This window comes from Sphaeramia orbicularis, chromosome 1 (genome assembly GCF_902148855.1).
Source record: "Sphaeramia orbicularis chromosome 1, fSphaOr1.1, whole genome shotgun sequence".
Lineage (NCBI taxonomy): Eukaryota > Metazoa > Chordata > Actinopteri > Kurtiformes > Apogonidae > Sphaeramia > Sphaeramia orbicularis.
The window spans coordinates 30,347,875-30,364,485 of NC_043957.1; the positions used below are offsets into that span (position 1 = coordinate 30,347,875).

General features: G+C 39.5%; 1 protein-coding gene across 1 annotated transcript in view; it reads right to left on the reverse strand.

The window, feature by feature from the left end:
• The window catches only part of pkd1a (polycystic kidney disease 1a), a 96,911-nt gene that overhangs the window by 36,021 nt on the left and 44,279 nt on the right, over positions 1-16,611 (reverse strand). Inside the window, exons 13-24 of the mRNA XM_030135177.1 lie at positions 15,255-15,517; positions 13,725-14,087; positions 12,256-12,738; positions 10,951-11,082; positions 10,011-10,186; positions 9,186-9,316; positions 6,245-8,862; positions 5,553-5,753; positions 4,800-5,099; positions 4,237-4,670; positions 2,100-2,250; positions 368-520 (exon numbers count right to left, since the gene is read on the reverse strand). Of these exons, the coding sequence (XP_029991037.1) occupies positions 368-520; positions 2,100-2,250; positions 4,237-4,670; positions 4,800-5,099; positions 5,553-5,753; positions 6,245-8,862; positions 9,186-9,316; positions 10,011-10,186; positions 10,951-11,082; positions 12,256-12,738; positions 13,725-14,087; positions 15,255-15,517 (5,405 nt within the window). The remainder of the gene's footprint in view (positions 1-367; positions 521-2,099; positions 2,251-4,236; positions 4,671-4,799; positions 5,100-5,552; positions 5,754-6,244; positions 8,863-9,185; positions 9,317-10,010; positions 10,187-10,950; positions 11,083-12,255; positions 12,739-13,724; positions 14,088-15,254; positions 15,518-16,611) is intronic.

Here is a 16,611-nt window from a genome sequence, read left to right on the forward strand (position 1 = left end):
TCAAAAGCAACACAGAATGTGCTTAAGGGATTCGTATACATTGCAATATGTATGTAAACAGTTTGTATGACAGTTTACTGTATTAGAGCAGATAAAAGATGTATTAGTACAGTCTATTAGTACAGTTTCAGTGGCAACAACATTTTCGTTCCTTTATTCCAACCTGCTGATCAGTGGACTGAACACACTTGTCTTGTGTTTAACAGGATGTAACAAGGTTGAATTTAAGAATTTCAGAAAACAAATGCAAACAAAAACAAAATAGCTCTAAACCATATAGAACTCTGATCTGATACTGGATTTGGCTGTTTCTGTACTCTCCTCTCAATTATTGTATTCATTTATTATGGACACTGTGTGTACTTACTGTCTGTGTGGTTGACTCCGGTGCCATGCCATCTTTGCTGACAGTCAGTTTGAAAGTGTATTCAACATCTGCTTCAAGCTCAGAGCCAGATATTCCAAGCACTGGATCGCTGGAGCCATACCCAAAATTCAGACTGGAGCAGTGCTCTGGACCCTGGAAGCAGAAATGATACATTCATATATTTATATATATTTAAGAAAATAAAAAAAATCAATGTTACTGCCTTTTTCATCAGTTCACCTGTTCAAATCAGATTTTGCTGTATCTTGTTACTTTTCTAGTGGGTTGAACTGAAGCCTTTTTATCAGTATTGAACTGCTACCTCCATCGGTTAATTTGATTGTGGGTTTGAATCCAAAGTAACATTTTAAAACACCACAGTCACACAAAAACCCACACTGCAGCAAAAACGTTGTGAAGATAAAATAAATATATAATAAATATAACACAGATCTAAATGAATACTGATTTACAGGTGAACCTTTCTCAGGAGGTAAAACCAGGACAAAAACTCAAACTAACCCTTTCAGAGTGTGATAAGTGTCTTGTGATTCTCCGTCATGTGGATGAACCTGAACTACTCAAGTGACACATTCACCCCTGCACATTCAGACACTGATCACCACACTCTCATCTTGTTTGGTTGGATTTAAACTCATAATGGAGATAAACGCACTATAAAATGAGAATTCAAAGACTTTAAACACTTAAATACAGAGACAATCAGCTCATTGGTGGTTTTCAAATAATACTGCAACAAAAAGGGATAATATCATTGAAAGGTGAAGTAAACATCTATTCATCTTCAGATCCAATGTCACAACTGTGTAGAACATTCAATTGTGTTCCTTTCAACTTCTACTTTCCAACTTTTATGCCAAGAAAACTATTTCATAATGGACCCATCTCTTTTAAAAATCAATAGTGCTGAATAACTTTGTATGTATGTGTGCATGCTGTTTATGTGAAAGTGTGTAATTGACAGGGTGGGGAGAATAGGATCAGCTGTGGAATGTTGAGTTTATCTCTAAACTGTTATGTAACCCTTTAAATGCCTGTCTGCTAACATACACACATCACACACACACGCGCGCATGCATGCATGCACGCACGCACGCACGCACACACACACCCATCCTAATGGGTCTAATATTGTGGTCTTTTGCTGCACAGTCAGAATGTGGTCCCACCCAACTAAGGAAGGAGTGTGTGTAAGAAACATTAAACTAATTTACACACATGCCGAAAAACTCCTAATCTTAGTTTCTTCTACTCTCTCCTCATCACTCTCAGTTCTCTTTATATCAATCGTGCCAAGTCTTTGTGAAAGCAGCTGTAAGACTCAGACCAGATGACTGTTATGTAACTGTTCTGTCTTCTTTTACAGAATCAGATCTATCCTCCAGATCCTGTTTTATGAATTCACTAATAAAAAGTGAAAAGGCACTTTTATTTCTGTCAGCCTCAAGCCAAATATCTAAAATCTAGGAAGAGGCAGAGAAATAAAGATAGCGAGATAATCCCCACTGGTTAACCACGAGACAGAGAAGACAGATTCTACTAGGCTGTCCCTTATTGACTAGACTTTTATCACTGAATGAATGAATGATAATACAATTTACTATTTTATCTGATACATGTGTGGTAACTCACCGATTGCCTTCAAGGCCTTTTGTTTCCCAATTTGCCCAAAAAAGCCTTTTTAAGCCATTTATTTAATGTATGCACTAACCTTTGATGTGTTCTGACATTCCCAGCGGTACTGCAGCAGTGGTTGGCTTTCAGGGTCCATGTTGGGGTCACTTGACTGCTCCGCACTGAGTTGCAAGTCCTGGGTTCGAGACCAAACTCTGTGAGAGCCTCCCTCTATAATCGGCATCAGCCTAGTAGGAAAAAAGACAAAAAGATACTTGAAATGCCAAAAAAAATATAGATACAACAGCACAAAATGTATCCTATTAACTTCAACAAGTGAATAGTGATTAGTTAAAGACACAATATGCAAACCAGTGTTTCTCGACAGGGGAGAACACCCCCCCCCCCCCCCCCCCCCGACAACTTATTTCGGAGGGGGGGGAATGGATGCAAAAAGGAGGATAATGATGAGGTAAGGGGGGCATTACCTACAAAGTGCTATAAACCCCTGTTGCAAGATTTTTTTCTGGGAAGGCGGTAGGAGGCTCATGATAACATAAAGGGGCTTTTGTTCAAAAAAGGTTGAGAACCACTGATCTAAACAAAAATACAAGTAGATATATGTAAATGATATTGTGAAGTAGCAAAGGATCATGGGAAATGTTCCCACCATCGTTACAGATGAAAATCCATCTTATGTTTACAGACAAGGCAAAGTGCTCTTTTTAGAATTAGTTAAAATTATTCTATTCGTTTTAACTGCTGAAATGGCCACAGGTATCATTAAATGTCTGATATAAAGCACCTGCCTTGCTGCTTTAACATATTTTACTGTGGAAATATTGTATATTGTCACCTTAAGTTGCAGGAGCCAAAATCATGGGTAAAACAAAAAAAAAACTATATGAAACACACAGCTTCCCTCTCTGCCCCAGACTAAATATAAACATGGATGATTTGTTGGTGTTTCAAGCCTCCCGGTTGAAACACAGAGTAAAGTGGTAGCATCAAGTATACATCATGTCTGACAGAATCTGATTAGTGTTTAGTAATTACATTTGTTCATCACATATTTAGCCCCCTACTTGTATGAAAATTGCTGCGATTAGCCAGAAACCTGTGCCACAGAGTTGATTTTTCACAGACAGCCAAAAATAGAGGAAAGGAATACATACAGAGGTCTCATGTGTGCTCAGACCTGTTAAATTATGATATGCTAAAAGGTAATCACAGATTTTTTGCCAAATCAAGCAGTGCAGCTTTAACTAGTTATTATCGCAATTAACTTATCAATAATTTTACAATGATGAATATAATGCATAACACACTCATTAACAATACATATCTGGGAGATGTTCAACATAAGCACAGAAAAAGAGAAGTCATTTCTACTGAAAGTGTGGTTTGAAAAAGGTTTCATGAAGATTACACATCTATTGTCATGAAACTGCCCAGCACTGACAACTTTTACAAGCATGAGTTCCAGGCCAAAGTTAATTTACTTCGTTATGGAACATGCTTTGAAAAGTGTTTAGGCGGAGCATCATCTCACAGTGAAATCAACCGAATCAAAATCCAAACAAAGGGAGAGAAATAATGGGATTAACAGATCTACATGCAGTGCAAATTTTTACCTCGTCCCCCGAAGGGGAGGCAAGGGGTATTGTTTTTGGTCCGGTTTGTTTGTTAACACTCTAGCTACAAAACTATTGGTTGAATTCATACCAAATTGGGTTTATAGATTGCCAGTGACCCAGAATAGATATCATTACATTTTGGGAAAAGTAGGTCAAAGTTCAAATTTTTTAAAGACTTTTTAAAATCCATTTTTTCCCCCACTTTCTTATAATGGGTGAAATTTCACATGTCTGTAGCAGCAAAACTATTGGTCGAATTCATACCATATTGGGTTTATAGATTGCCAGTGATCCAGAATAGATATGCTTACATTTTGGGAAAAGTAGGTCAAAGTTAAAAATTTTTTATTGATTTTTAAAAACTTTTTCCTTCTCCTATTTACTTATAATTGGCGAAATATTTATAAAAACATCAATTTTGTTTCAATTAACTTCAAACTTGGCACGTATACAGAGGTAATTAATATGCTGACATCAGCACACGCATAGACATGATGACATCAGCTGAATCGATGCCAAAATAAGCTACAATACGTGCAAGGGGCGGGGTTTGTTGTGCCTGACACCACTTGTATTTAATACTTTTCCTCTACTAACCTGGCAGCCATGACACTAAGCTCCAGACAGGCAGCTTTCCTCAGTGGTACACCTTCATATGACAGAGAAAACACCAGGGTGTAGGTCCCTGCTGCCAGTGTCATCTTCGGCAATGACAGCTGAAGGCGCCGCATATCCACTTCTGCTGGTAGGTGAACTGGGAGAGGCTGTGAGGGCTCTGACCCCTCCTCGGAGAGAATACGGTCGTCTTTATCATTATCACAGTGGGGTGTCTGGAATATCTGCCAGAGGTACTGCGCTCCATAGCGTACACAGCCTTTCAGGTCGACATTGGCATCAAACACAGTGAGGTGGGAACGCCAGATAGAAAGACGGGGGGCTTGCACCTGCACTTCTGGCTCCTCGCACTCTAATACAGTGATGTTTACTTCTACCTCAGCCAACACAGAGCTGACCAGGTTACTACAGTTCACCTAGAAGGGAAAAATAACCACATCATGTCATCTGAAAATGGAAGATGTCATTCAAAGTTAGGCTGAGGTCAAAATTTTAAGAGGCAATAATAAATAGAAACATGCGTGTAATTAACAAAACAAACATACTTGGACTCGGTAATGTCCTGGGTATTTGTAGACATAACCCACACTTGTGTTGTTGGTATAAGTGAAGGTGGAACCATCTCCAAAATCCCACAAGCACTCCACAGGAGTAGATTTGGGTTCAACCAAGGCCATAAGTGTCACTGTCTTGTTGATGAAAGTGTCCCGCGGTGATGCATACAGCGTGGCTCTTGTCAGCAGGTTCTGCACCAGGATGTGCTTAGTGATGTTCTGATCATGTAGTGCATTGATGGCCTTCAGATAGATGGTTAGTAGACCAGGTTCTTCTGGTGTATAGAATACCTAAAGTTGAGTGAATCATGGACAAAATTCAGAATGTGTGTAGCTTTTATTCTTACATTATGACATATGCAGCTCTGGAAAAAGTTAAGAGACCATCAGATATTTATTCTTCAAACTACCGGCAACACTACACCCAAAGTTCAAACAACACAATACTTATGTTCAAACTTTAGAGTTCAGAGATCAATATTTTTAGATTAACCCTGATTTTCAATCCCCACTTTCATGGCATGTTCTCTGCCTTTCACATTGCTGTTGGGTATCTCAGGCCACTTTTACCACAAATGTGGCAGCAACTTGGTTTTATTTGAAGGCTTGTGACCACCCAACTTCCTCTTGATCACATTCCAGAGGGTTTCTAGACATGTGGAGTGATCTCTTGTTTTTTTCCAGAGCTGTAGTATGTATCATGATGATACATAATGATGATTCAAAATATTTGAATCATCTGACCTCTTTGCTCATATATGCTGGTTTGTTGAGATGGTGCAAATCAAAGGTCCACAGGAATCTGACAGGATTGCCTGTTTGGATGTTAGCAACAAAGGACCTCTTCACATTAACAGGGATGGCAGCCGGACAGCAATCCACAATGGAGAGACCACGCACCGGCTCCATCACCTCAACCTGAAGTTGCCGCCGCTTGGAACTCACCTAGATTGCAAAAAAATGACAATAACCATATTAATAGTAAGAGTGAAATTTCAGATTAAGCATTAGGGGTCGACCAATTATGATCCTGGCCAATCAGATCTGATGGTCAGCATCGTTATGGTTTTCTATATTTTTAAATCCAACATCAGATCTGTCGGAGTCACCTTTGTTTATGGTGCTCTCTGTGGAATACTGAGAAACAATTTTGAACTGGGAACACTAATAGAAAAGAAAACATATTTTTATTTATTCATACAATTTTTACACAATGTTATAGCGATAACTTATGTATTAAAATTGACTGTTTGCCTTAAGTTTATCTGTAAACATTTGACGGTAAATGTCCTGTTTGGTGGTTCCAAATGTCAGCTATCCTTGATTTATAATAATCAAAAACAGTATCACCCCTGAAAAAAAGATACTGGTCGACCCCTATTAATTATCTAAAAGTTGTTCTTAATATTTCCTGTTTTCTATCTCCTTTGGATTACCTGGTTGTGAGCGGTGAGATTCACCATGTAGGTATCCACCCTAGTGAATGTGTGGACATAGGTTTGGTTGGGCTCAGGGAAAACAGTGGTGTCCCCACTGATGCTGAGGGTCAGATGCACATCTGAGCCGGATATCAGAGAAATGTTGAACTCCACTTTCTCTCCCACTGCTGCAAACTTTTTACTTGCCTTCAGCTCCAACCCTTGAATCCTGTCCTGAACAAACCACTCCCTGGACACCACCTGTTCACTGACGTTGTTGGTGGCGTTCAGAATAATGGTTGCTGTTTTTGGCTCGTGAAAAATGAGTGAGGTTTTGTTTCCAGTTTCTGTTATTCCATCCAAGAACCATGTCCATGTCACATTAGTTCCTTTATCAACCTCCGCCTGCAGTGAGACATTGACTCCTGTCGCTACATAAATCTGCTCGGTCACATTTGTAGCAGTGAACCTTAGCCCAGAAATGACTTCCTGCACCTGGACAACTTCTGATACAACCTCTGAGCTAACTTCATTGAAAACCTCCACACTAACTTGCTTCAGGCCCGGACTGATGAAAGTATGCATCTTCCAGGGCTCGTTCCCTTGCAGAACCACATCATTCACAGACCAGCGATACTGTAGATCTGTGCCCTCCAATGCTAATACTGTCATGTTAGTTGGAGCATTGACTGCAACAGGGTTATTGCTGATATGCAGGGACACTAATCCAGTTGGTTCGAGGAAATAGATGGTTCTGTTGACAGATAGCTGGCCCAGCAGGTTGGCTGCCCGAAGACCGATGTCACATGGACCTGGTGTGGGAAAATTCACCGCTACAGACTTTGCACTTATGTTGAAGCTGGATCTGAGAGGATCAAATTCTTTGTTGAGGTTCCAGGTAAAAGTCATGTTGGTTCCTTCTTTTAACCCTGCGTGAAGGTGCAAATCACGATTTGTAGCAAAGCAGCAACCATTTAATCCACCAACTCCCCCGCCACTGATCTCCTCATCTGTTAAAATTTGCAGCCCTTCCAGTTCACGTTGGACAAAGACAAGAATACTTGCTTGCGCTGTTCCTACATCATTCTCTGCTGTGACAATGATGGTAAATGTGCCCACAGAGCGAAATGTATAAAACGTTGTGGGGGTCTCAGGGAGGTGGGAGGTACAGCGGTCACACAAGTTCCAAGAGAATCGGACACCATCTCCCTCTTCCATTTGGGCCTCAAAGTGAACTGATGCATTTAGAGGGACATTTACCAGGCTGGCATTGACTGTTAACCCATGGATCTGTGCAAGCACAACAACAGGTAAAACAGTATGGTTCCTACTAACTGTGTTGGCAGCTGTCAGTGTAATATTGTACTTCCCTGATATGTTGTAATTGTGGATGATATTCTGGCCTATTTGCATGTTCCCGTCCCCAAAGTTCCATGTGTAAGTGACATCAGTGGCCAAAGAGGAGGTCATAAAAGCATAGGGCGCTCTCAGGGTGAGGTTATTGTGTTTTGTGCCATTATGTTGAATGACAATTGGTCCTACTGGCATGTGAACGTCAATCTGAGCACTGGCATTACTGGTGGAGATATTATTGAATACGGTGACAGTCACAACATATTGACCAGGGTCTTTATATGTTGTGACAACATTCTCAGAAGTGTGAATAAGTACATGATCTTGCTCTCTTCCAAAGTCCCACTGATAGCCGTAGTTAAATTGTGGCTCCACTTTGACATGAAACTGAACCGTCTCTCCAACAGCATAGTGTAATTTCTCAGGGGTAAAGTTGATGTTTATTAAAGCCGGTTGCACACACACTAAGATGGACTTGGTAGCCTCATTGAGACCACTGGAAAGAACAAGGGAGAGGTGGTAGTTCCCACTGGCTGAATAGGTGTGTGACATGTTGGAGTCACCATAGTGGGTTTCATTGGGACTTCCATCCCCAAAGCTCCATTGATAAAGATGAGCGGATGCGTTACCAGTCACATAAGCCTTAAAGTTGACGAGAGTCCTCTCTTGGACACACCCACATGGTTCTATTTCTACAACTTGGAAGACAAACACCTTAACTGGTAGGACTGTCGAATCAGAGCTTACAGCATTTGAGGCAGTTACATTCACAGTATAATTGCCCTCTTCAGAATAGTTGTGTGACACATGAGGTTTGGATAAAGTGTACACAGTCCCATCACCCATGGAGAAAGTCCATGTGATGTTATTACCAGCTGTAACATGTGCCCACACTGATGCAGGACTGTGAAGCTCCGTGGGAGAGGAGCTTTTTGCTGTTAAACCTTCAATTTTGTCATACACAAATGTCTCAGCACAAGCTTGTTTAAAGCTGATGGTGTTATTTACTGATACACAGATATTGTAGACACCACTCTGTGCATAGGTGTGTGTCACACGTCGACCTTGCAAAGGGACAGAGTAATCTCCAAAGTGCCAGTCATAGACAATGCCATAGGGCGAGGGCAAAGGATGAGCCTCAAATTCAGCTGACTGATGAGCTAGGAGCAGACGTGGCTCAGTCTGTATATCAACATGGCTGAGGATGCTGTAGACACTCATGTTGATGTTCTGACTGACATTTTCATAGCGATTAGACACGGACACCAAAGCTGTGTATATTCCTATGCAGACAAAGCAGAGCACAGAACAGAAAAAAAAAGTTATCCATACGTACTTCAACACTGTACAGTTTTTTGTTTTTTGTCATATCAGCATAGTTCCTATCATATAATGTGCATTCCAGTTAAAAGTATATGTAACATACTATATATGAATATATACTACATGTACTAAGCCTGTCTCAAACATAAGTTTCTGCAGTTGTTGTAGATAATTTCCCCAGGGAATGTGGTACGTAGAAAGCAGATCAAACAAGGCTGTCTTCTGCTTATTTAGTCTTAAGTGTACGCCAGTAGTGTAGAAAGAAAAATGGAAATGGCATTACCTGGCTGAGAGTAAATATAAGTGACATTGTTGCTTAGGAGGACTTGATTGGGGGAGTCAGGGCAGTTGAGGGACGAGGAGTAGGGAGGCTTATACTCAAACTCCTTATACCCACCATCACCAAAAGACCATCTGCAGTAAACAGGACAATGCAAAAACCATTATAGCAGAATGCCAAGACATAGATAGAGCTTAGTTTCAAAGGTGAAGAAATAACAATTTCCATTCACGTGTACATGTACACAAAGATCCACAGTTTCTAGCTGGAAAGTGGAACTCTTCTCTGACAAGGCATTAGAGGGTTGGACCAGGAGAAGTGGAAACTCAAAACACAGGAAGCTTCTCTGGATCAAAAATGGTGAGAGTAGAGGGGAAAGAGTGGGCTATAGCTGGGAGGGTGGGAATGTGAACAAGGGGGAGAGGGAAAAGAGTAAAAGAGAAACAGTGAAAGAAGAAGGAAAAAATCAGGGAGAGGAGAAGGAAAATTCCTGTCAGCAATCTGCTCTAACCACATGGTTATAAATCCAAGGCTCTGCATGGTATGATTGCTGTAGTGCTGCTAGAGCAGAGGAAGACAAAAACACAGGAAAACGCAGAGAGGAGTGACAGATAGTGGGAAAGAAAAGACCAGTCAAACACAAACAGATGCAGTACTATATTACTGAGCTTTAAAAACAAAAGAAGAGACATTCAGAGACTAACACCTGTCTTATTAATGTCTCCTTAATATTTCTTTCAAAAAACACAACAGGGAGTGATGTAATGAATCCATCTTTCTGTCAGTTGTTAGTATTGCGCATAATGTCAACAACGCAACAGTTTTTACCGAAAGGTGGCAGCTACAGACATGTCCACGAGCACAGAGGTGCTGAGAGTCTGAGTGGAGCCCTGAGGGACAACATCTGGTACTCCTTTGACTGTGAGGTTAGCCATGGGCTGTAGTCTGTCCACTGTCACGTTAAAGTGCTCTGTGAGGCTGCTGACATGGTTCATGGCTGTCACCTGGTAGAACCACAACACATTAGACAATTAAACAGGGCAGTGAAGTGAATTCTGTGTCACATTGTCATTAAATACACAGCCTGTCTAAAAATGTCTTCTGGATTTAAATAAACAAATAGGCATCAGCCTTTCATTGGATAATTGCTGTTGTGATTAATATGTTCCAGTTGCAACAAGTTCATTAAACCTGATACAGTCAGTAGTTTCTCATTCCTTAAACAACACTCAATTTGCTGAGGAGCATTATGCTTGGACAATGCCAGGTTTAATCAGGTTCATCTGATTTGTCAAAGAGTGGTTCAGGGACCATCATTTTCACACTTGGATTGGCCAGACCTGAACCCCTTTGAGGATGTTATGGATGTGATGGATAAGACTTTACACAGTGGCCCAACTCCTCCATCATCAATACAAAATCTGGGCAAGAAATTAACTCAAGTCTGGATGGTAATAAATGTAGTGACATTTATCTAACAGTGCAGGCAGTGTGTCCCATAGTGAGATACCTGACTCACATTTCAGAGAGCTGGAATTAATTTCTTAATTTTAAGTATTCTAGTGCTGCATTTTACCTGTTGTGTTGTGTTAATGTTTTGATGATGTGAACAGTGACTACTCAACATTAACTCAACTTTCATTACAGAACTGTTGCCTCTAAAAACTGGAGGCGTGCAACACCTAATGTTTGTAATGGGAAGCGTGTTGAAAGTCTAACAGCGTAACAACAATCTTATTAATCACATCTGAAAATCAGAACAACTCACTGTGAGTTTGTAAACAGCAGCATGCTGGTAGATCACGTTGAGCACAGTGTTGTAATAGGTGAAGTACGGTTTGTCATCAACTGTCCATTTAAATGTAGGATTGGAGCCTTCATGCACAGATGCAGTGTAGCTCTAGAAAACACATAAAGAAAAAAAAAACATATTAAATGTATTTTTATGTGTGCATAATAAAAGATAAAACTGCCGGTTAAGATCAAAGATTCTCATCAAGACAAGCTGAAAACCTCTAACTGATGGAAACACTGGTTCAGAACACTTCCAGTTCACACAAAGGCAAAAAGACATGACAGAATCATTTCCATAGCAACTACTCTTTTTACTGGCTTTTAATAGGCTAATAATAATAATAATGGACCGGATTTCTATAGCACTTTTCAAGGCACCCAAATCACTAATTAATCCATTATTCTTTCACTCACTGGGGCAGTCTAATGGAAGCATGGCTGCCAATACACACCAAATGGCCCCTCCGAGTGTCTGTGTGTGTGTGTGTGTGTGTGTGTGTGTGTGTGTGTGTGTGTGTGTGTATGTCTGTGTGTGTGTGTGTGTGTGTGTGTGTGTGTGCACATTTCTGAGAAATTGACACATTTTTAACTGGCCAATTTAGTACTTACAGTTGAGTCCCATCTCCACATTAAATATCTCGGCAAGTTAATAGGACCAAAGTAATATACTAAATACAATTACTATTGACAAAATAGTACTATGTCAATATACTACTGGAAAATCTTTATTACGTTTTGTAATTTTCTAATTACATTATTCATAGATGGACAGGAAAGACAGATATTAAGGGTTAGAGCTACTGCTTCTTAAACTTGTCAAGTGGCATAGTGGATTAAGCATATACTTGGCAATTTGGCACCACCGGTTCAACACCAACACCTTATAGATTTTTTATTTGTTTTTAAATGGTGAATCAAACAAATTGATTTGGAATAGATTCATAACAGAAGACCAAACCAAAAGAATCGTGTTAGTAAAAAGAATCAGACTTCCATCACTACCATGACACATGATGGGAAATTAAGTTAAAAACAGGAACGAAACATTTACTAACTTCAGTCCCTAGATATCGGTATTAATATACAATGTACTAGTATACTATATAACTCCACATTCTACAATTAGTCACAGGTGATTTGACAATTACAGGCAATACTCTCAGCCCCTTTGAGTCCTGCTGGCCACTTCATACTGCTGGAACTGCTGCCTGCAACAGCCAATGGACTTGTTTTGTTCCAAATCTTTGGTTTGAATAAGGCTGAATGAACACATACTTACCACGACGGACTCCATCAGTACCCTGTGGGCAGGGTGTGGCTGCACCACAAGCCCACTGAGTGGCTTTTCCAGGTGTACAATCACAGTAAGGCTGGCCTCTGTCACATTATTGTGGGCCTCTAGCTCCACCTGCACTGGCATCTTTTGTTCCTCCATTCCAAGGCCCAAATCCAAAACTGCATACTGACTGGGTTCTGCAGCCTCAGGCCCAGATCCTGAAGTTGGTCCAGGCAAACAGAGTCCAGGGCTTGACAAAAACTCCAGGGGACAGTCAGGCAGGAAGATCACACTGCTATTGCTGCCTCGCTGTGAAACTTTTGTTAAATAGCGTGACTGGATACGGAGTAGCAGCCGCGTGTCATTGGGTTGAAGATAGATGGTGCCATTATGTGGAGCTGGGTGGATGATCGTTAAGCCCAGAGGCGGCACCACCCGTAATGGGCATGTAGCTGAGGCAGGGTAGGACGGCTCAGCTGAAGTCACCTGGGGATGACCAAAACCTTTCTCTTAGTTATAATGGAAGGACAAGAAAATAATAAGAATAAATTATATATATCATATATATTTATATAAATATATATAGCTGTCCTAGTAGGATTAGGAATCCTACTGGATTTCAATCTCTACTGTGATATATATATATATATATATATATATATATATATATATACACACACACACACACACACACACACACACACACACACATACATACATATATACATACATACATACATACATACATACATATATATATATAAGTGCCTTTCAAGACACCCAAGGACACTGTACAACAAGATTGAACAGACAATGCATAAAATACAAAGAAGTCAACAAATAGATAAAAGAATATTTACAGAGAGGGAAAAAACAAAACAAATAAAAATAATTTATATCTGAGAACTCTTTATAGGCGTTTATTGATTAACCTCTGTTTTTGTGGAAAGTGGGGGTTGACCAATCTAATATTCAGCATTTTTAAAACCACTCCTTTTGTAACTTTTAAAAATGCCATTTGCAATAAAATAACCAAATCATGAACACTACTTTGGTTCTAATTGACACTCGCATATCAGTGGCACTAATTTCTTTAAATTACTAGCTATACCATTGTTTTACTCATACATAAGCCTCAAGAAATTTTTGAGTTGGATATTATAAACTTAACAGAAGATTTTCAGTTTTAAAGCAAAAGTATAAGTTCCAAATATGGGTTACTGATCTTCTAGATAATTAATAATCAGTATCAGTCCTTTAAAAAAACATATTACTTGATTTCTAGTTGAAAGAACACAAAAATATTAATAAAGGTAGTTTTTTTGACGTACTTGTTTGCAAAATCTGTCTTATCCAACAGTAAAAAATCCATCTCTTACATATAAAAACATGGAATCAGTCCTACATACATCCTGTATGTTGTGACCTATCAGATGCATGCTGGGATATGCCATACAGCTCTGATGTCTTACCAGCAGGTTGTAGAGGCCAGGCTGACTTAAACCAGCAGACAGCTGTGCTCCCTGTAGTTTGGTCTCACTGCTCCCAACATAGAGGACTCTGACAGGACACATCACCTCCTCCAGCCAGCCTCCCTCTCCATCTGCCACCAGAGCCTCTACGTCCAGCTCTGGGTCAGGGAGGTAGTCATGTTCATCTGTGTGTCTGCTGTTGTTAATCCAGAACCACTCTGATTGGTTGACTGCTAAAACAGGCTGTCTCCAAGGTGAGTGTGGGGATGATTGGCAGTGGAGAAAGGAGGTGGGGCCAGCATCATGCTGCAGAGCAAAGACATCACCAGGGGAAACCAGGAGGTCCTCCAGGTGTTCTTGCACCTGGGAGAGAGAGAGAGATTAGTGTAGTATAATTACATATATCCCAATCTTTCTGCCTCATTGTGTACACTGACTGCAGATGCCTGATATAATAGCTGTAATTCCCTGACTGTTTACCTAGTTTGGCTGCGGACACCTCTAAATTAAAACTCTGCACTAATTTAACTACTGGGGAAACCGCTTGTAGTGTTTACATCTGTCCTGGTCAAATGGATAACTATAACTTTAAATGATTATTATAAGGAACTTTTCATTTGTCACCCACCTGTATGTCTCATTAACTTATACTTGTGAATTATTCTCTTTAACAGGTTGGTAATGGTGGTTTTTGTAGATAATTTGGTATGTGTTATGTGTATGCATGTTGTAAAGTTAAAAATGACCAGAGAATGAGAATTACAAGTGCTCTTCCCATTCAGCTTCTTCTTATCATAGTTCAAACTTTCTGACATAAATGTAGCATTAGCCTGATCGCTTCTTCTACAGCTTCATCATTATGGGGCAAGGCAATACAGCAAAAACCATATTTATCTCAATATGATTTCATACATCTTTTGTCTTTTAGGTTTATTTTATAACACTGACAAAATCTTTTACAAGTTCCACTTTTTGGAAGCATTTTAGTATAGTTGAAAACAACAAATAACAATCTATTTTCTTCATCTTCACTTAAGACCTAAAACTGTGCCCTTTTTGAGCCTTGAAAGAAATGATAATTTAAAATTCATCATGCTCTTCCTCTTTCTCCCTTACAGAGGGTCTGCTCAATGGAACATACGTGAGCGGGCATTGTAAATGAAAAGGGTGGCTACATTCACTTGTTCTTTCCCCATGGGTTCCAGCACTATGTTTCTTATTGTTTGAACAGACTACACCAGGCAGCCTGGGAAACACTAGATTTCGCTGCCACATCTCATTGGCTCATTTTTGGCATATGTGCATAAGCATCAAGGACACTACATTTTCATTGAAATAAATGGATTTCAGTGTTCAAGCATAAGACCAAAAATAAAAAATACAACAGCATAAAGCTAGCACCAAATGTTAACTAACATTTAGAGCAGATTCTGCCCCGGGCATTTTGATCCATATATTGAACTCATCACTGTATTTCTCCAGAGTATTTATGAAATTATAAACACTAAACTATGACAATGTATCTCTTACCAATATGTGTGCACCAGGTCCTGGTGGTAAAGTGATGAGAATCTCATTCTGCAGTGTGTATCGGGGCCTGTATACCCCGGTGGACAGACGGTGAGTTTGGGTGCAGTTCGGACAGGACGATGGTTGACAGGGAGTGGAAAGGCCAAGGCAGTGACGCTGGAAGGGACACCATTGCTCATGTGGAGGGCAAGACGGTGGTTCACTTTTCTTTGTGTTATTAGGAACACAAACAGCTACAGGAGCACATGCCGGACCTCCACAGCCTGTCACAGAAGATATGATTATTATTCAGCTTTAATTACTTTTTAAATTAAAAGACAAGATCCGAAAAAGCATTGACATCACCTATAGTCTTGCTATTCCCCAGAACTAACCTACTTTCCCCTAACATCTTCCTACTTAGTTAGCATCCTAGTTATACCGAGTGCATTTGAATAAGCAGAACCATGAGTGTAGAAAATCTGACCATAGTACATACACATACATGCAAACATATACACTGCTTATATTCATCTGTTTTTCACACAGTGATATTCAACAAGAAAGCCAAAAATCGAATTTGTCACTATGAGTTTGAGTATACTACGACTACTAGGTGCTTATACTCAAGTTCTGTATTTAAGTACAAATGTGTTCTTTTTTACATTTATTTCTATTTACTGTCATTCATACTTCTGCTCTACTACATCTCAGTGGTAAATTGCAGTTTTCTTTCATGACAACTGTTTGACAGTTCTACTTTGACACCAACTGATCAAGTGTAATTTTATGGGTTGATCTTAAAATTATCCTATGTCTTATGCTAAATAAACTTTTTAAAAGCCTCTTGGATTCACTGGAAAATACAACTGAAAGCAATCTTGTTTCTACAAGTTCATCAAAAGTTTGCTTTAAAGATAAATAATATTATCAACTCCTCTTTACAATACTCAGGGCTGATTAAGAGTTAATATAATTTACACTAACAAGAAATTTCTCTTAAAAGGACATAGGAGACAGCAGGACACTCTTGTTGACAGTAGAGAAAAAAGGATTCCATTGTTGATAAAACAAATTAATTTGTCCACGAACAGAAAACTTAATCTTCTTGTTGTTTTTTTTGTTGTTGTGTTTTTTGTTTTTTTTCCCTCTTTTTGTGTTTAATTGGTTTGTTGTGTAATTTGCTTTTTTTGTATTGTGTCTGTGTGATTTCTTTTCTTTCTGTAGATGTTTAGGTAAATGTATAATTTAAAATAATTAGGGAAAAAAAAGAGTTCGCTTTAAAGATAGTGGGGGTTCTCAAAAAACAGCCACAAAATGAAAACTCCACAAACCAATCTGCTCTCATGTATTTTACCAGCTGCTGTCCTCTCTTTCT